General features: G+C 39.4%; 1 protein-coding gene across 1 annotated transcript in view; it reads right to left on the bottom strand.

Moving 5' to 3' along the window:
• Positions 1 to 257: 257 nt before the first annotated feature.
• Positions 258 to 21,519, bottom strand: part of ALDH1A2 (aldehyde dehydrogenase 1 family member A2) — a 54,251-nt gene continuing 32,989 nt past the window's right edge. Inside the window, exons 6-13 of the mRNA XM_057382766.1 lie at positions 21,259 to 21,387; positions 21,015 to 21,128; positions 11,963 to 12,065; positions 9,294 to 9,478; positions 8,402 to 8,566; positions 7,816 to 7,973; positions 6,968 to 7,042; positions 258 to 2,470 (exon numbers count right to left, since the gene is read on the bottom strand). Coding sequence (XP_057238749.1) covers positions 2,398 to 2,470; positions 6,968 to 7,042; positions 7,816 to 7,973; positions 8,402 to 8,566; positions 9,294 to 9,478; positions 11,963 to 12,065; positions 21,015 to 21,128; positions 21,259 to 21,387 — 1,002 coding nt within the window. The 3' untranslated portion in view covers positions 258 to 2,397. The remainder of the gene's footprint in view (positions 2,471 to 6,967; positions 7,043 to 7,815; positions 7,974 to 8,401; positions 8,567 to 9,293; positions 9,479 to 11,962; positions 12,066 to 21,014; positions 21,129 to 21,258; positions 21,388 to 21,519) is intronic.

Genomic DNA, 21,519 nt, shown 5'->3' with positions numbered 1-21,519 from the left:
CCTGCCCCAATCACTAAACTTTATGACCATAAGGGTGAGGATGACCTTYGACTATGACCTAGATCTGCAATTCACAAATGTTTTCATACAGCTACAATAATATTCCAGAAAATRTAATTGGCCTTTTACTTCATTCACTTTTGCAAATGAAAATAAAGCTACTGTGAGAGCAGATCTTTTGCTAAGAAAATATTTTTTTTGTATTTTTATAGCTCTGTCAACAATAAAGAAGTCTCACAGTCTAAAGTCTTTCTCTAAACCTTTTTAATGGAAAAAGCTTCATAGAAAATATCCTTTTACTTTTTTAATAACATATAACTATATACATGATTAAAAACTGTAACAAAAAGCTGCAGGGACTGGAAGAATGTTTTGTTGGATCCATGCAGATGGTACATCTAAAAAAGGATTTCACAAATCAAATCCATGTACATTAAATGGAGCTGCAGTGACAGGGTTGAAGAAAATGGCAACTCTATTATTTACCCGAATGTATTGGGAATAAAGCACAGACATACRAAATACATTAAAAGAATACAAAAGAGTACACGGTGTAAATGCTGTAAGCACAGGGATTTTCTTTCTTAAGTAAATAGGAGAAAAGAAGTAAAATCTCCTTTTTCACATTTTATTTYGCAGTTTAAAAGACAACTAATCTCTTACTTGGCTGTATTCTGTTTTTCTTCTTTCTGACATACACTACAGTAGAAGTATATGGCATTTGAATTTAACAACTCAGGAATACTTTGATTTATCTCTGTGTCAGTGAATGTACTATCTGTTCTGATTAATGACATGTATACGCATTGCTTTAAAAACACATGCACAGTTTGACATGAGTTACAAAATACTGAGGGCCACCACACTACGAAGTGCTGGGGACTCTTGGCCTGATCCAGCAGTATGTTGAAGGACACATAGAACTTCAAACCAAAGAGGAATTCTTCGAGAGTAAACGAAGTTAAGAACATGCAGAAGTTTGTTGYTTTGATCAGGTCTGGGGTTTTCAACAGTTTGTAGCATAGACTCTGCAGCTAGGAAAGCTTATACTTGAGGCTGTAATTCTGTCGTTATGCCCCAGATCATGTAACTACACTGTGTGGATGGTTTACTGTACTTCTAAAATAGATTTTCTTAATTCTAAGCTAGAAATAAAATGAAACCTCTTTTTAAAATTGATATTGATGAGCTCTGTAACTGGAAAGAAGAAAGAGATAGTGTTTAGTTTGCCATATATAGATTGGAGGGGATTCTGTAGGCAGCAGGTAATAATGTGACAGGCTTTCAACACCTCACTTYTGAAAACTTTGTTCTGGGCCAAAAAAACCCAAGCATAATAATTGAAAACTCAGTACCAGCCAGTAACATCAGCTGAGGTGCACAAACATGGTGAGGATGGCAAGACATCATTTAGTAAAAGCTGTAACAAGTACTTAATGATTCCCAGTGTACTCACAGGCAGTTTAATAGCAGACATAGAAGTGGAGCCTGTGCGTGCATATATTTAAAAAAAGAAAAAAAGGTGAAAGCAACAACAGYAACAACAGCAACAACAACAGCAAAACTAGACAAGCAGTGAAAGCTGAAATTCTGTGAAGCCTTGGAATCTGTTCCTGTTCTTGTTAACACCCACCCACCCTGTCTGGCCTTGCTCTTTTGGCAGGCRGGTAAATCCGTTCAAGTTCCTGTAAGTGAAGGAGGACTTTTTGCTTATCGCAAGACAAAGTAATTGTGAAAACAAGCTTTAAAATCCAAATTGCTGTGAGCCATGAAAGCCAAATCTCACTGATAAGTATTTGGCTTTCATTGTCCATGTAGCAGATTGATTCCCTCCCAGTCTGACCTCTTTACGTGGGCATGCTAATTGGAAAGTTCCCACCATAGCAGGTGTGGGACCATTACCGTTCAGAGACTTCTATTTTTTAAGAACATCGATGATACTTATTTGTGTTGTTCATTGCTAATATTTTGGGTAAAATATGGCTTGTAGAGCCCTGAATGAAAGTACAATGTCAGTACAAGACAGGTCTGTTTGAGAAGGCAGCCTGAAAGCAGTAAGACTTATTTTGTTTATTTGAAGAAGAGATAAATGTGTGTGTGCATGCATTTGCATTTAACAGGCTTATAGCTAGAACCATTATTAAATGATGCCCAGTAGCAATTTTATCTCTTGTTATGATTTGTTTTATAAAGATGTAACGATTCTCAGGAGAGTTTTGTGAAAACATGCAGAGTTGGTTTGCATTACCTACGCAGTTATGTGCCCAGTATATATGTTGCAACTTAATTTCTTAAATATWTATTGTGTAACACTTTTTTTTCCTGAGTGCTGGTCTCCATAAGGAATAGAGAAGGTGGCATCATGTGCTCTTCTGCACAACACGGTCGTTTCTCATTTTAGGAGTTCTTCTGAGGGATCTTTATTGTCACAGTTTTAACTTCAGAATATTCTCTTAATCCACATTCACCCCTAAAAAACAAATTGCAGCAACAGTTTATACCAGTTATTTATTGAACAAAAATCTGCAAAGTGATTTCTTGATAAAGTTAAGATATAATCCAAAATTGCAATTAAGTTTAGGTCAAAAGAACAATGGGTGGCTCCAGAATTTGATAAGGAGATTCAGAACATTAAACCCAGAAATACTCACTGTCTGTTGATGGAGCTGGTGGGAGTGAATTGATGTCCTCTGTCTTTTCTAGACCTCCAAAATGTCCAAACACCAAGACCTACCTCAGTGGCCAGTGAAACTGCTGCTTATATTTGCACTCAAGAAAGGGAATGTCCACACTGATACAATGAAAAATGAACTGCACACAAATGCGGATAAGATGAACTTGACTCCTAAGCCACTGATCTTTTCTCCCTAACAAAATATCCAACAGCAGAAATCACAATTGCACATAATGTGGAAGAGRGTTCAGCTTGCTCAGGTTCCCTTCTACAATTCCCTGGAGAATTCTGTTTTGTCCTGGCACAGCACCTTACTAAGATCCTCCATACCGCTAGAAAGCAACCATTTATGAGGTCCCAGTCATCTGACACATGGCTCTGAGGGCTCCATGTTCCACTTTGGATAGATTAAAGTTTAAAAGTGGGTGTTTCTGAATGCTATTAACATTTTGTTTTTGTCAGCTGCAGCCTGGCTCATCTCTTTGGCCACTCTGCTGAGATTTAGATTGGATGTTGCCTTGCTTCCTGGGGCTTAGGCTTGTCTTTGCTGAAGTACAGGTATTTCTATTTTCCTGTGCTTATTTTGAGTAATGGAGAAGTATCTTTATGTCATTAGCTAAATTATAATATGCCTTCCAGATGCTGTATATGTAAAACAAACACTGTCCCCATTTCAAATCAGGTACAGTTCAAGTCTGGGAGTATCTTTTCCATACTAACCCAATGAGGATTCTTTTGCATGAGTTCTTACAGACATTTGTTTCTTGGCTGAATTTTTATCCCCACCCCTAAAAAACACACAYTATTGCTCTGTTACTCGCATTAAAATCTAAAACATGCTGGCATAGATATGATGTTACCATGTTTACTATTTGACACTGCTTCCCCTCTGCATTCTCCTGTGCAGGACTTAGTGCCAACTGAACCATGAAGAGTATTTCACAGGAATTCCTCAGAACCTCCGTCTAGTAAGTATTTCAGAATGGAGTGRGAGGCCACTGTTCAATGCAATTAAACCCCTCTGTAGGCCCCTAGTGTTGCATAATCTATTTTGTATTTGCTTCTGCATTGCAGATTTTACACAAAATCTAACATTGCAGTGAAACTCCTGTGACCTCCCTTGGGAAATTAATTCATCTGAGCAGAAATACCAGTATTTACCAGTCCATATCACTTCATCTCAGTTTTGAAAGCTTTCTGATGTGCCTGTTATCCAACTGGTTAGTGTTATATGTGATATAGTGGAAGAGATACATCAGACTGATCATTCAGTAGGCATTTTAAAGATTTACTATGGTCTAAGTACCTGCAAGCAAATATTAGTGAAGATTTTTTTTACATGTGAAAGGTTCCCATTGRTCTGGACCACTCGACCCTTAGCTTTCAGTAGAAAGTGGTGGATTTGTCTCCAAAGAATGACCAAAACCTTCAGCTGTTTATCAGAAGCATTCCCTTACAGTTCAGTGGAAGCTGTCAGCAGGAGCTGCCTGGACCCCAGTAACTAATGCTAGTAAGCATCTGTGTGGAAGTTTCTGGATTCAGCAGGGCTGCTCTGTGGCTCCAGACACCCACTGGAGACATTTTTTCAAGCCAGTAGATAACCCATCCACAGCAGCCAGCTGTGTGTTCCAAATGCCACTCGGTTTCTCATCTTGGTCTGCCAAACAGAATTAGAGATATTTATTGTCTGTTTCTTCAGCTCATGGCTTCAGGGCTTTACACRTTTGTTTTCTGGTCTAAAGTTTGGAAAGGGACAATTTTAATGGATTCTAAGGCAAGTATTTTTCAAAAGTTAAAAAGCTGCACTTGCTGAATAAGAAGATGGGTTATGCCAGACATTCAGAGCAGAAGAGTTCGTGTCTGTTCATTTAAAGGGCTCAATTGTCCTAATACAGCCTAATACAGGAAGCAAAACCATCCCATTCTATGGACAGTCTGAGTCTTCTTGGATTATAGTTTGGTATCAGAGTGAGAACAGAGGTTGTGTCTCTGAAAAGGAGGAGCCCCTGGGTCAAGTCTGCATGGTGCTGTCTCTTGGTTGTGTAAATGTGGGGGAAGGAGAACAAAAAGGTTTTTAAAGAGAAGTATTACATCCTCTCTTCCCTCCCTCAGTCCAAGAGAAAATAAGATAAGGGAAAGGATTACAACTCTAAGCTATTCTCCCACTGGCACTTCTTGTTAGGAATGCAGGTGTGCACTGCTGTATCTCAGAGCTATCCAGACAATAACAATTCCTATTAAAGGAGAGATCTGAAGTAGAATGGCACTTCCTTCCCTTGAAGACATTTGGACAGAGGCCAGAATTTTGGGAAACTCTAATATAAAATGGCCATATGCAGCTATGTGGGGTAAATCACCCAATTTTTAATTACAGGAGTTAAATTTTACATCTCCCAGGTAGTGATAGAAAGATTTAAAGAAACATAAATTTAAAAAAAAAACCCAAACCCATATCTTTTAGACCCCTTCCAGAATGCAAGGATATGTAAGTAGTCTTGAGGCAAACAGAAATCACCTGTTTTGTGTAAATGAGTTCTGGTTCTCTACCAGGATGCACATATCCTGCTACATTTTGTGGGGGTGTAAAATGAGTATCACAGATCTCAACTTTGTGTTCATTTTTTGCCCATGTGTGATGGAAACCTGTGAATTTAAATGCAGGACCAAAACAAGTCCCAGATAACGCAGTGCTGGCACAGGCAGCACAGTGGCCCAGTTGTGATCTGGCTGTAGCATAGWGTCAGTTTAGCAATGACATGCCTATGTATGGACACTTTTTTCCTTTTTTTCTTTAACTGCCCCACTCAACATTATTTGTGCTGTAAAATGCATCCCTTGAAAACAAGATTTAATAAAAAGTATGTGGGTATTAGAGCAGGGTGGAGGAGGTGAATTAGAAGATGGTATCTGATCAAAGAGGTTCTGAAAGGAGTAGAATAATTATTCATAGTAGGTTTTCAAGCATCTTTGTGATGTGGAGATTATTGCCATTTCAAACATTTATTGTTTATGACGAATACTTTCAAAGCTGTAGTGGGAATTGAGCGTGCAATTACCACAGATTTTTTCATGGGAGCTGGGGTGCTGCATGGGTTTCACCCCTTCAAGAACTCTATGACATCGATATGTGAATATTTTGCTTGCACAGTTTAACCTCCCTGGAGTCAGTGGGGTCACCCCTGGGTGTCATGTTACTCATGTGCTCTATTGAGCTTAGTAGTTTTAGAATATTTTCACAATGATAAGAGTTAGATGACCTGACATATTTATGCCAGTGTGAGATCACCTCATAACTCATGAATGTGGATAGTATGAATGTGTTATTCAAAGTACTCCCTAACGAGGGAAAATACTTCAGACTACATAGAGCTTATTTTATAGATCAAGCTGTATACTTCAACATATTTAAAGTTTTAAGGAGTTTGACCTTACTTTAGTTTTACTGCTGAGTTTGCCATTAGCCATAAACKATTTTGAAAACTTAGGTGAGACATATCTGGTACACATGCCTCCTGCACAGAAATTAATTGAATCCTTGGTATGTAACCAATATGGAGCTGATGCAATTGCTAAACTTTCTTATGATTGTAACGAGAATGAGAAACTGGTAAGACTTTAAATTAGGTACATGGGACAGTATTTGAGTGTGGAGCTCCATTTCAAAGTATTTGGCACTTAGTGCTAAATGGAATAAGAAAGACAGCTTTATAATGGCAAGAGATATTTTTTTCAAAGGGATGTAAWTACATTTGTTTTCTTCTCTAGGTTTGATTTCACGTAACATTGTTTAAAAGCCTGCAAGCTGTTAACTTCTTTATGAAATTCAGATGCACCTATATTCATAAATATAGTGAAAGCTGAAGAAAAGAAAGGAAAAACTAGCAAGAGAGGCACAATATATGGCAAAACAACTCTAAAACACATACACCAAACCAGTCAACAAACACTTGGCAACACCGAAGAGAGAATCTTTCTAAAAGGTGATGGTTACTATGGCTAAACACAGGTTACAAGTTCAGAAAAATCATCAGACAATTTCAGTTCCTTTCAGGATAAGACAAGAATTCCCGTAAATTAGTTTGCAACGTTAAAAAAAAAAAAAAAAAAAATTAAGCGGTCTTACCATGCAAATCAAATGCATTTAGAACTGGCAGTGATTAAAGGTCACCTTATATTATGCTGGGATTTTCAGGTTGGAATATTTCTGCATCTTAATTTGCATTGAAAGATTCACTAATGTTTATTAAGTTGTAGAGTCAAAAACTATTGATAAAACAGCAGTGTAATACTTACATCTCTCTCCCATTGCCAGACATTTTGAATCCTCCAAAAGGACTTTGGGCATTTAAGGCATTGTAGCAATTTATCCTGTAACAGGAAGAGGCATTAAGTCCAGCTGCACTGCCAGAGAAATCTTCAGATAACTCAGAGAGAGGCKGAAACTTATGGTGCTAAGGACACAGTACTTCTTAGTAATAACAGACTTGTTTCATGTTGAAAAGAAATTAAGGACTTATGCTACAAAAACCACATTTTGCTTCTTACTCCTAAGGAGAAATGGATTTGACCTGTGAGGGCCAGAGGAGAGCACCATACACTTGGACACAGCTTCAGTAATGAACTGTTAATTTGCTGCCAAACTTCAGTGCCAGTTCGTAACAAAGATTTGAATTTGCCCTTCTTCTCCCTAATTTCCTGCAGTTCTTTAGTTTACTCAGGTTTTACATACTAAATTGTGAGTTACTAAACTCTAGAGTTGGCATTGCCTATTCCTAAAGACTGGAGGTGACCCCTCAGTTCCTTAATGTTGTAGAAAGTACACAATCCCTTGTGCCTTTAGCAGAAAGCTCCCAGGGTTCCTCTGCTCCCCAGAAAGGATCGTTCATCCTGTTTGTTTCCAGTAAAGCCACTCAGCAGTGGCTGCCACGCTCCTGGGAAGCAAGGTGCTTTCCAGCCTCCAGCATTCCCCAGCAGTGAGCACCGCAGCACCTCCCCACAGCTGTTCCATAGCTTGGCTTGTGGTTCACCATTACGAGGGAGTGGATAAATATTCTTAACAAAGGGTGCAAAACTGAAGTGAAATAATGATAGTGAGTAGAACTCTTTATGTTCAGGAGCAGGAGTGGGATACTTCTGCTTACCAGACTGTCCCAGCCTGCATTGCTGAAGAGACTGTCAGGGCCTTGTTTATGTCATTTGTAAAGACAGCAGCTACCAGACCAAAATCAGAATTGTTGGCTCTCTCTATAACTTCATCCATGGTTTTAAATCTCAGTATTTCTTGAACGGGCCCAAAAATCTGCAACAAAGATTAATAATTAATAAACTGGCCCCCTCAGAGGCATTTTATTCTTGTTTTATTCTGTTTTTTAAATTATCTTCTCCTATTATACTGTTTCAAATTCCCCACATCAAAATTTAGCGATAAATAGTGATAATATCTGTTTGTAAAACTGCATGAATTTCCTAAAGCAGGTACCCCAGTGGAACTCGTCCATTCTACCCATATCTCCTCTTTGATGTCTGAGACCTTATGGTGAGTGACAAAAGTTGAGCTTCCTTACCCAACTGGTGTCACTTGCTGTGTGCATAAGGAGTTCTGAAGAGATTTTTTTTTTAATACAGTGGTAATTTGCAGTCTGAAGCTTTTGTCTTAGGAATTAAACAAAAGAAAAAAATATACTATCTAGGACATTCTAAAAGGATTTTGCCCACGTATGTGAATACCTCTTCCTTGGCAATCCGCATGTCATCTGTGACATTGGAAAACACTGTAGGTTCAATGAAGAAGCCCTTTCTTCCCAGTCCTTTTCCCCCACATTCAAGTTTTGCTCCTTCAGTAATGCCACTCTGAATCAGTTCCAAGATCTTGTTGTATTGCTTTTTATCAATCTGAAAGAGAGAGGAAGCTGTTTGATATGCAGACCGTGTACTTGACAATCAAGCCCAAACAGATGTTTTTAGGCAGGTCATGTTCCAGTGAGTCAGTTCATGCTTCCATTCTCTCCTCTTTGAGCTGTGGATGCCAGAGATCTACCAGCAGGTGCTGCCTGTRACCTAAGGCTCAGACTTCTTAAGGATGTGTCACCTTATGTTTGTGGCTTAATCCACGCTCTTGCTAAACAACCTAGTTTATAAGCAAAAAGCTGCTCATTAATTTTTGTCCCAGGTTAACTTCCTGAAAATTTATAAGCCCAGCTGGTTACTAGTGGCAGGAACATTTTCTAAAGACTTACTTCTGATTTTGCTCATCTTTTGCTCAGAATTCCTGGATCTGCAAGCATAGTTACAGTTGTAAACAGTTCTCGAAAATGCTCACAGAGACTTTTGAGAGCTTCTCACAATTTACAACTGTATTTTGGGGGCTGAAGATGCAAATCTTGCTCTTAAAACTGGAAGGCAAATATTGGTATTTAAATTGAGATTTTAAAAAAAAAATTACTAAGAAACACCTCAGAGCTGCACAGACTATTCCTTTAGAATTTTAATCTTGAAAATATGTATCGTGTCAGCTACCCTGGACCATAAGTCAGTGTGCACTGACTGATCTCTGCCTTAGTGGAGTTTAAATGSCTCCAGGAACCTCCCAGGCTGAACTGCTGAAGCCCCACTCCTTTACCTGTGGACCTTGTTCTGTAGTTGGGTCAAAAGGACTTCCCACAACTCTCCTCTTTGCACGTTCTACACTTCTTCTAACAAACTCTTCATAGATTGATTCTTCCACATAAATYCGTGAGCCTGCAGTGCAGCATTGACCTTGATTGAAGAAGACCCCTTGGTGAGCTTGTTCCACAGCATAGTCCACTGRAAAACCGAGACAGCACATGTTGTACTGGAACACCGCAGGCAAATCTGCCCTTGCACCAGTGYTGTGTGTGTTACACAGGGCCACATTCATGAAACTTCAGAAGTAGGATTTGGTTAAATAAAACTACATTAAAACATACAATAGTTGTCTCAGGTCATAAATGAGGATGATTCCCACTGGAGAGGTTAAGACAGTGTTTTAGCAGTCAGTAGGAGCAGGGTGTGCAAGAACAATTTCACCAGTGTCTTGTATCCAGCAACAYGTCATTTATCAAGTAAAACTCTTAAGGGAACCTCAGAAGCAGGATATGCCCCACGTAAAGACATCTGACTGGGTGACCGTAGGAAGGGAAAATTTGTCTGTRATCCCAAGCTGGCACTGGGTTTAATACTTCGTGTGTGAGAATTACAGCAAACCAAATGCTTGGGAGAATTTGACTTTGATAATGGCAAGACTGGTCCTTCTCAAAAAGCCAGATTCTTTTTCTGCAGCACAGAAACTTCTTGGCTTTTGCAGATGGCTGGGTAAGGCTTTAAAAATATAAGTCAGTTATCGAACAATCAACTCTTGATTTCTATTCTAACTTCCTAGTAGGTACCACTAACACATTTGGTCCAAGCAAGAGACAGGATCCAGTCATATTTAGACATTCAAGGCCACGTTCTTACATTGGGTGTAATAACTGACTAGACAAGAATGAATTCATCCCTAACCATTGACGCCCTACAGCACTGTAATACCTCTGTTAYCAGCTGTAGCACTTTGGAACATTGCTTAAAGTATAATCTTCTATGGACTAAACAAAGCAACAGTGCTTTACTTTCAGCACATTCTAGACAGCTCTGTCTAACAGAAATGTCTTTTTCTGCCCTCAGTTGTGGTCTTTAGAAAAATTATACGGGGTGTTCCCTGGACCACATTCGAATTTTCCCTGGCAGCTCCATGGAGATCGAAAACACTAGTGGATAGCTGTGATTAACTTACGTTTCTTCCTCTATTGTTAAATTTTTTTTACCATGAGGGGCTCTAACTATTCTTCTCTGGTTTTTGGTGCACTAAACCTTCAACRTTTTTATCATGCTTCCTGCTAGCGTTTGGCACACAATGTTCCTCAAGCAGAACAAACACTCCTTTGGACCAGTGAGTGAGTTGCTGTTTTTAAATAATCAGAGCTTTGAAGTCTAAATCTTAGGCCAAGTGCTGGAGGCTGTAATTGTAGGAAAACCAGAGAGCAGTTGTCCTTCTCCTTGGAAGGTCATARCACAGACCTGCCCCTGGCATGTGTCACTACACTAGAAATTTTTAGGTGACCCAGTCTGAGTTAGTAGGATTGGGAATTTGAGGTGTGGTGATATCTGGTGGGAGATGGAGATGAGTAACTGAGGTAGAAGGCTGTAATATCTGCATCTGGCTCCAGCTGACAAGAGCCTTTTTAGCTTTCCAGGATAACTGTGGCTGAAATTTCAATCCTTGACATAGTAAAGCATTTCTACATAGAAAAGCTGCTGGAAGTTGTCAAGCTTTCCCTAGTTTTTCAGATACTGGTAATTTTTGAAAATGGATAAAGGTTTGTAACCAAAGTCTTGCAATACATGCTCTTCAGAATCATTCTATTCACTTCCCCCTTTTAAATTAGAAGACCAAGTCCTTATGTGTCTGTTTATTGGGGTTGCAAAGTTCTCAGAAAAGGCATTAAGTAGAGTGAGCCTGCACATGGCCTGAAACAAGAGCTCAGGGCAAGGTGTGAACCATCTAATTCATCTTAATGGGGTGTTAACTTCAAAACCTCCTGCTGACAATTTAGATATCAATGTTTTAACTATTTCATTGCTGATCATTTAAGCAGAAACTTCCAGTTTGTGTTTATATCCTATCCTAAACAGCTGTCCTGTACCTTCCCAAGTGCCAAAAATGTCAGCTGCACAACATCACACATCTGCCAAAATTTTCAGCTCCCTGCYGACAGTGGCAGTAAGGATATTTCGATACACAATTCTTTAGTGTGAAAATTTTAAAAATGGAATAATCTCCCTTTATAGCTGCTTAACAAAGGAGTACTGCACTAACTACATTAGCAAGTCAAGTGTACATAAAAGGCCTCCCTTTTTATATTTGCTGTGAAATAGAAAAATTACAGAACTTCCAGATTTAAAGCACTAAACCTCATTGCTGCAGAGCATAGGATGGCAAATGTCTGTGGGACTATGACTGTGARAAACACCATGTCTATATGCTTGGTTATAATCTTTTTTCTGCTTTCTTGTTGACTATGAATCTTGGATTCCAAAGCTGTATTTTTATAAAAGATATCACAGTTTAGGTTGCTTCTGTAAGACTGAAAAGTGCCATTAGATACAGCTGTATTGCTTCACTTTATATGAAAGATGTGCCCTAAAATTAGTTTAGGAAAAAAAAAAAAAAAGGAAAAAGACATCAAGCAAACATGTTTTTAAGAAAAAAATATGGGAGTGCTGACTTACAATCAGCATCTGCAAAAATAATGTTTGGGCTTTTCCCACCCAGCTCCAGTGTAACTCTCTTCAAATTACTCCTTCCAGCTGCTTCTTGGATCAGCTTCCCAACCTGAAAGGAAATGGAGACACATTTTACAGGGAATGTAGTCATACAGTTCATTTTAATAGCCAGGGTTGGCTATCAGTAGAGCAGAGCTTTAAATAATCCAGCAGGTTCTTCGTTCCAAACATAATCTCATCAGTAGTGGACAGCTTTCCTTTATATTTTTTCTTTGAATTTGAAAGGGGATAAGGCACAGCACAAAGTTTGTGTACCCTTCATACATATGTAGCTAWGCTAAAGTGGCTTGGGGTTTTCTTTTAGGGCCTTTTAGGAGGGCTGAATTAGAAATTTGAAATGGATGTAACTAGAATTACTTGCACCCGAATAACTGACATGTTCACAAGGTTTAATACATTGAAATTTCTCCTCTGCAGTATCAACAGCACAGAGCAGAATACCAAGTAGGGCAAGAAGTTAGAAAAGCACCATCCCAGACCTGACCTGCAGCTGCACCACAGATTATCTTAATATGGGTTGAGGAGGTCAAAATCACCTCCAAAATGTCTTTGTAGATTGTGGGGTCAGCTGGAGCAGCCACAAATTGCAGATCTCACCAATGAACATGAGAGTAGATTAAATGGAGCAGCAATCTGACAGCTACAGATTTGACATGCTTCCACATCAGTACAGCTAGAGGGGCAGCTGTGGTCCCAGGAAATTCTCCTCTCCCTGGATCAAAAAATCCAAAATAGATCAACTTTTATACTGTTGCAGTGTAACTGTGTCCATTTTGCAGCTAAGGAAGCAAACACAGGTAGATTTAGGCTCCTACATGGTAAAACACAGGATTAAATGCAGCTATTGAATATTGCAAAGCCTACGAACCTTGGTAAGTGCTTTATTTTAACTGGGACATGTTTTAATGTCACACAGAAAGTTAGAGGTGAAGTGAGATTGGAGTGAGTCCAGAGCTGGACTTCTTTTCTCCATGTAGTACTCTGGTATCTATCTGTTTTGTTTTTAAGGTTATGTGAGTGAAATTCCCTGCAGCAAGGGGTTAATGGATGAGAAGCTGAACCTCTTAGAGAATTGAAGGCGGTCTTCTAGAGAAAGTTAAGTCAGCACTGGAGTAATCAGAAAGCAAATGAAACAGAAACCAGGGCCCCCAAAGAAAAAAAACAAACCAAAACAAAACAAAGGAAAAACCCCACAGGATAATGAAGGAATTGTGAACCGCTTCAAGTACCTTTGTGATTAACTGTATCTGGTGATACTACAGTTGAGTGTGACTGGAGGTTTTTTCTTAAAAAAAAAAAAAAAAAAAGAAAAAGATTTTTTTCTCTACCCCTGTATTGATGGAATGGAGTGTTGACATTATCATGAAATTCCTTGCATATCCCCTTAATTGGAGCTGATTTTATTGCTATGTTTGACTGACAGCCAGAAGTGAACCTGAAAAAAAAGGATCCTTTCTGCTTTCCACCCCCACCACATACATCGAGCACGTCATCTGGAAATTCCAGCCTCTCAAACTGTGCTGAAAATGTACACTGGAAACCAGAGTTCTTTGTTTATAGCCAGTGCCAGCCAATGTCATTCACAGCCTCACTGCCTTGAACCTCCGTCAAAGAACAGCAACCAGCTATTTCCCTTCAAAAATGCACAGAGCAGGACAGACCAAGGAAGCCAGGGCAGTGTGTCCAGCCCTCATCTCTCTGCCTTCCATTCTACTTTAATGTCAAAACACTTTTGTACATRTAAGTAAGGATTTTGAAAGGATTCCATGCAAACAAGTGATTGACAAGTATGCAAGTCCAAGTATAGTGTATATGGCAAATATTAAAGTCCAAAGGACTTTGGGACTTTGAGCGATGTTAGTTTGGAAAAGTGTAGTCTGAAGCATTTTTAATACAGGGAAGTTGTTGTCAAGTTTCCAAGTAAAAACTTTATAGAAAGCTTCACTGTGTCTTTCCTTTTAGAGATCATTGTAGATATCAGGGTGGTGGGACTCATGCTGYTCAGCATTTTTGTTCACTGTGCTCCCATTGTGCCCTGTTCACTTTCAAGTTGAGAAAAGTCTTCGGGAAGGCACCAGCACGTGGTTATTTAGCGACAAAGGCGGCCTTTTGTGACTGACCCTCTCTTTATGGAGAGAGACAGTGTGAAAGGAATAAGTGATAGTGTTGCAATCTGCATGGTCTTTCAGGACACGCTTCCTGCGGTGTCTCTCAGCTCTAGCCCTGAGCTCCCAAAAGGCACTACAGCCTGGAGAGGGAGCGCTGGAAGAGAGGACTCCCCCACAGATAATGGAGCTGTGTGATTATTCAGCAGGAATGTTGGCAGAGAAAACCCTAACTCCCCATCCTTGTTTTGAATAGGCTTCAAGATTGATATCAGGAGTATCCCTGGATAGCTTGTGAAGCACCATAACCCTGTAAGCTGCATTGAGGGTGAGGCAGATGTAATTTGGTCCATCTCAAAGAAAACAATTTGTTATGCAGAGCAACAACAACAACAAAGATTACAAAAGTATTTTGAGGCACCCCTGTGCAAATAAAGCTAATTGAAGGATAATCCTGGAAGCGTCTGTTTCTGGACTGTGAATGGTATGACRCTGGGCAGTGAGAATGTATCATGATCTAAAACATTTGATTGTTGTTTATTTAAGCCTTTTGTATTTGGAAGTTTAATGTCTCTTTCAAGAGGAAGCTTACACAGTCACATTTTAAATACTTTGTGTATAATTTTTATAAGTTTGTTGCCTTTCTTGGTCTCTTAATTTTCTATTTTCAGACAGAAATCTGTATTTCTAAATGGTACAGATGGATTTGCCTGCTACTATTAAAGTACTGGATATCTCATGAATCAAAAACAAAACTCTGAGGTTTGAGGTGTTTCCTCTTCAGCTCTGCCATTTGCAATATCTGGGTTCTCCTTTGCTCTGAACTTTCCTTTGCTCTCAGATTAACAGTAAATCATCAGGGAACACCTGAATGGAGGGGAACTGCAGTCTAGCTGAACAGCAGATCATTTTCTTGACACTGCCACAGACAAAACAGGGAAGGTAAGAAAGAACTGCACTGGGAAGTGTATAGATTAGATTTGCACGAACAGTGCAAATTTGATAGAAGAAACATATATCACGAGTTAGTTAGGCATTTTAAATAATACCCTATATACCTTTCTTGGGATATTGAGAGAAGAGCTGAAGAACAGTACGTGGTTTAGTTTACAAGAGATTGATTAAGTTTTGGGGAGATAGAGTGGCCAGATATATTCAATGTTTTCTGGAAGTACAGTTTTCTCTCTCCAGCTGTTGAGGCACTGGATATCTGTGTTTTGGCAAAACCTTCAAGCCCATGCCCCTGCTCACTTAGTCAGGGGCTAAGTGATTTATTACTTATTTATTTTTTATGAATTCCAGATTACACACAAAATCTTTCAGAGAAGCATTTTAGAACCTTGTGGCATGCTCAGGGTGTGTCTCCTGCAAGGACAAGCAAATTTGAAATACTGGCATGAAGAAGAGCAGCTTTATTTGACTGTGCAATACCCTGTGTAAGGAGCAGCCCTGGAAAGAGCATACTGAATAGTTCAGTGAAAAGGCAATCCCAAACACAAATTTCTGGAGAGAATCCTAAGCTATAAATGGATCATTTGTTCCTTAGGTTAAATCCTGGCCCCATGGAAATCCATGGCTAAACTGTTAATGTTGATAGGACTGATACACCATCCTATTTGTATTTGGTTTAAGAAGGGGATTCCTTTTGATATGCATCTTTCATGGCAAAGAGGCACAACAGTTGCCTACAGACAGCTTCCTAAATGCTACCAAAAAACACAACAGAAGGAAAAGGGAAACAACTTCTTCTCATTCATGAGGCATAAGCTATCCAAGATACGATCCAAAAGATTCTGCAGAAGCAGGAATGAATGTTAATGTAGCCTCCCTAAATCCTTACACAGGGCATGTGTGTAGCACCATAAGCWCACAGACTTCCCAGAACAGGTCAAATCACCTTTACGATTCTTATTGTTAAAGTAGAAAATGCCAGTTTTCAATTCCTCATGAAGTCCAAAACCAGCAAGAGACTGTGTGATCCGGGAGAGCTCACACAACTCGTTGCTTGTGCAGTAGGAAGACATTGTGTCTGCATCATGCATTGTGACATTCATCTCAGTTCGGAAATGAAAGGAGAATCCTGCTGAGTAAATGAGAATCAGTGGTAATACAGCTGTTAGCTACAAACATTTGTTTGGCATGAATCAATCTCAACTCTCCCGTAGTTTGCTTTGATGGTCTCTCTAGTATCTTGTTGACTAATGATGAGATCATGTTTTGTTAATCTAAGTGCATAAAGAAAACAATCTGCCAAGCAAAATGCAGACTCTTTTGCTGGGGTTTATTGCAGTTGTTTATAGACCTTTTGTTTACACAGGCATCCAAACCAATTTGTTGGATATTTATTTGGGTTACTCTACAGAACTGCCTGAACACAGGTCTGAATCCTATCTTAAATCTGTCTGCTTTTAATGGGTCATAGTTTGAACAAAGTGGAAACCAGCCATTTAGGATACATTTCTTGTTGGCCGGAACTTCAAATGTTTTGTGTGCTATCTATAATTCTCATCTCGAGAGCATTTAACAACTGGAGGGAGTTGTAAGCCACCCTGATTTGGAGGTTACGCATTTAATTTTGAACAGAAGTTATTAGAACTCATGAAACTTTTGCAACAAGCAAAATACAATTTTAATCCCAGGCAGGGCTTTAAATCTACATTTAAAAAAATTTAAAACTTCTTACTCTCCATAATCATCTCTAATTTTAAAACCAGAACAAACTGCACTCAACTGCTCCCTGTGCACCAGGAACTTGTGGGTACACCATTGCCACACACAGTTCCAGTTCCGATTGAGCACACAGATACCAACTTGGGCAGCCAGTTCACAGCAGTAAAATGGCTGTATTCGCAAAGCCTTAACTGAGCTCACAGATTTGAATGGGAATAAAGACAAATTGACAAATAAACCTGGTTCTGATGGCTGTTTTCCTCTGATATTTGAAGGCTTCTCACCTTTTTGCATAGCAAAAGTTCTTTCAGAGAATAAGAAGGTAATATGAAGAAACTCTCTGCATTTCTGGTATATGTAAAAATTGTCCCCTTATCAGCATTTGTCTTGGAAATACATAAAGCCCACTGTTATTTCTCTGGGGAAGAGACTTGTATAATGTTTTCTGTACTTCTGAGCATTGCAGCCTAACAGCAGACACATGGGAATGCCAGATATCCTGAGTTTGGATCTGTTCTTAAACTCAGAAATTATAAATTACTAATTTTAATTAAATTGTTGCTAGTAATTTTTTTAAAGAAACTCAGACAGAAATATGTGGAATAGTGAAGAAACTCAGGCAGAGAGGGCCTGTGCAAAAGACATGTACAGTGAACGAGAGGGATAGTGGGACACAGCTGATTTTTACAGTACCTCTCCCATGGTCCCAGTGAGTGGGAATTTCACCCTGCAGCTCAGGACCAGAAGGATCAAGAAGAAATTCAATAAGATGTAATGAGATATGTAAATTGATTATGGACTTTCAGGGGAAGGTAGGAAAAGGATGGTCCTACTGGCTGGAAGAAAGTTTGGCTATGGCTGTTTAAATTTCATCTGGTTGTTTCATCTGATTGTGGAAGATGAGTCAAAAATGTGTCGGTGAAGCCTGAGAGGAGATTGCTGTAATTAAGGAAGATCATGGATTAGCCTGGTTTACTAAAACCAACACAGTAAAGATAAACATTTTGGTTAAAATGCCTGTACCAAATAGACAGCTGAAGAGTGAAGTGAAGCAAGCAGGGAAGCCAAGAAAGCAACTGGAATCTGAGGAGGCACAGTATTTTTAGGTGGGCTTTCATACTCAGTGTGATTTTATATCTTTCAGTGTGACAGCTGTCAGAGTGAAATCCATAGCCTGCCTGTTTGCAGAAGCCTTCCCCTTTATAGTGAGCTGTGGAGGGAAGAGTTTTGGTGTTCATGCATTAGGGGATTGGGAGAGGGAGGGGATCCATGGCAGGTGTTTCATATGAAGCAGGTAGGCTGAGGGATGAAAGAGTTGGCAGATTATTCTTTTAATATGTGCAAGTCAACCCATAAAGGGAGGGGCAGCAGGAAAGATGAAGAGAAGTGAAATCAAATAGCAATGGTACCCCAGAAAAAAAGAGCTCTTTATGATTTTTCTCATAYTATGTTGTAAGGCAGTGTGTGAAAAGTAAATAGCAGTATTTAAATAAAATTCAGAGCACCTGAGAATCTAAAAACTGGAGAAGAGAGTGCACRCTGCATAGTTCTAAACTAGAAATCAGAAGCAGAAGTTGGAAGTTACTGCTGTGTTGTCATGCATGGGCACGGGCCAGGAGTGTTCATAGGYACTGGACTAGTGCACGGGTGACAAGGCCATTGGCACATGAAACACAAGTGTCCACATGTGCCTTCGGGCTCAGGAAGTCTGTAAGTCATTGTCAGAAGCTGTGAGGCTGCAACAAGGAAAGGATCACTCTACACATGCTCTTTTCTCTGAGCATCTGTTACTGGTCATGTTGCAAGATAAGGTGCGAGGCTGGAGGGTTCTGTGGTGTGGCTGTGTCAGCTTTTATTGAGTTGAGGTCATGAACTTGGCCTTTTGGCTCATATTTCTATGGATTGGTTCTACAAATTTCGGAAAACATTAGCTTTCCATTTTTTTTTGTAGGAGGAGAAGCCTGTTTTCTGCCTTTCAAGATTACTGCAGGAAATAGATAACAATATCCCAGTTTGTGATTTTTGCAGGCAAATGGAGAGTTTTCATTAGCTCTAAGTATACTTCTAAGGTGAAGAACTTACATAAAAGAACCTCATGTGAAAACTTGAGTAAAACCTGTGCTTCAGAATCTCAATTTGAAGATGTTTTCATTTGTCCTGATAGGTTTTGTCATTAATTTACCCTAGTTGGAACTGCCTTAACTAGCACATGGATGGAGTGGAGGAATGGAAGTTAATACATGGTGTTTATACACCTAATGGTTATAGGAAATCCACATCACTGCAGTGTGCAGTTGACATGCTTCAGACAAGTACCAGAGAGACAAAATATTTCCGTTATTATTTCACTAGAAATTGAAATCTGTTTTGGAGAAGTCAGAGACTATAGTTYAATAGCTCATATCAGAACATGGTGTTTAAAATGTTACAATGTTGACTTGCTGTTATAAAAATTCAGTATTACAGGAAATCAGAAACAATATGGAATAGTTTACACTAACTCTGCATTAAAATGATCCATCTGTTCTTGCTTTAGATTCTTGGAGAATTGCTTTTTCATCTCTGTAATGCTTTTCACTTCCTATTAGTAAGGCTTTTAAAGGTAGGCACTGAGTTAGTCTAAAACCCACAGCTTTTGAGTTTAAACGCCTATTAAAACTAAAGCTGTCTGGAACTACAATAAAAATTTATTTTGGCTACAAGAGACAACGAGACAACTTTGAAACCTAACCCATCTGTATTTTTCCTCTTCCAAACAGTGCAACATCCTGTATAATAGAATATTTATCTTAAACAGAGACCACATATCTTTATGAAAACAATTGTTTCAACTTAATTTATGGGGGGTAATCAGCTCATATTAAAATTTTCAATATTCCAGGATGCTAATCTTAATTGGATACAGGAGATGTAATGACTAGAGTAATTCCATAGAACAATATGAAATCTGATGTAGCCATTGCCTTCAAATGTAACCTGTGTATATTAGAATCTGAAGCTATCATTAAAAAATCATGTACAGGCATATAGTAATTGCAAAACAACTGTGTGTGCAAATTAGGCACATGACTGCAGCTATGTTTTCTGGTAATTTAGGCTTGTGTGTGACTTGCAAACACAATTACAGAATAATTCCATCAGAATAATTTATTTGAAATAATTGAACAGGTCTCAGCAATCCTTGGGCCCACCAGGGAGATACCCACACATATCTGGCAGGGCTGCATGGTCAGTGAATTTATTGACACAAATAAAAAAAAAAATTGCCTCACTGTGAAGAGCATAAAGCCTTTCACTGCCGTGAGTGGGAGTCAAACGTATCAAAGAGACATTGGATCCCTGGGGTTTACATCCCTCCGTACAATAGTTTGTCAGACTTTGAATTGAAAAGGGCTGGGTTTAGCACTCTCTAAATATAACCAGCCCTTAAACTCCCACAGAGATTCCTTTCTGTCTGCCTTCAGACGATGAGATAAGGCCCCTTCTCCTGTGACTTCAGTCTGGAGTACCTCTGTCATCCCCACCCCAACCCTGATAACAGCCAGCTTGGTACATATTTGAGAGCAAGACGTGATGAGAGTTTTGGGGGTTAGTSTTGCTGTAGATTGCAGCCTTCATCTTCAGAGTGAGCCTCCTCTCTAATATTTGCAGGATAGACTCATAGCAAGGCATTTTGGCATCCAGGAGACAACTGACTCCCTTCATCCTCTCTGGCCAGCTTCTTTCCATCATTTTGGGAACAGACACCTTGGACAATCTCCTTTTCTCCCTGCATTCCTACCTTTTTAGGCCTCCTCCTCATCCTCAATATACTTGAATGCAGCATCAAAGTTAAAGTATGTTTGCACAATTTGCTGCCTTCCGCTCCCTTTTCCCCAAGTACRGCAGGATATACAAATTATGGATGTTAAAGCAGCACTTATGTATGCTATGATATACATGGGATGTTCTGCCTACTTGCATGTGATTCACATCCTCATAAGCCCACAGGAAATCCCAGCAATATTTTTCCAGGCATATCTCCTGTTCTGAGGTGCTGAGCACAGCAGGGGCTGGAGGAAAGGAGCCATTTGTGCTTGGGAAGTACTGTGGTACATAAGTTTAGCTGGGGAGGCCAGACCACTGTTATTTAGATGGAACTCTTTTACTGAGTGACGGTAAAAATGTAGCACCATGACTGAAATATTTATTCATATTTTAGGGTAATGTGTGAATCCTCTTACCTCAGTGGATCCAGTGAAAGCAATTTTATCAATGCCAACATGAGAGGCTATGGCTGCACCAACAATTGGACCAAATCCTGGCAAAATATTGACAACTCCTGGTGGAAAGCCAGCCTGTCAAAATAGGAATGAATGAAGGTAAGCATGACTTATGAAAACTGATAAAGTACATTAAACCAGGCATGTGCTAGTAGTTCCTACCCTTCAGGGAGAGACAGACATCACTCCCCTCAATTATTCTTACCTCCTTGATGAGGGCACCCATATAGAGAGCACTGAGCGGTGTTTGTTCTGCTGGTTTAATAACGACTGTATTGCCACAGCACAGAGCTGGAGCAATCTTCCATGCAAACATCAGCAGGGGGAAGTTCCACTGTAGGAAAAAAAAAAAAGTTGATACATGGAAAAATACTGCAGTGGTGTTTTGTTTTCAAGATGTCAAGCTGGTACCTCACTTATTTCTCAGGCTTATCCTTGACATAAATCTTTCCCAGCACAAAGAGGG

This window comes from Malurus melanocephalus, unplaced genomic scaffold (assembly GCF_030028575.1).
Source record: "Malurus melanocephalus ecotype Western Australia unplaced genomic scaffold, MMel_1.1 scaffold_586, whole genome shotgun sequence".
NCBI lineage: Eukaryota > Metazoa > Chordata > Aves > Passeriformes > Maluridae > Malurus > Malurus melanocephalus.
Note: the sequence above shows the minus strand (reverse complement) of the source record. Positions and strands in the feature narration are given on the sequence as shown.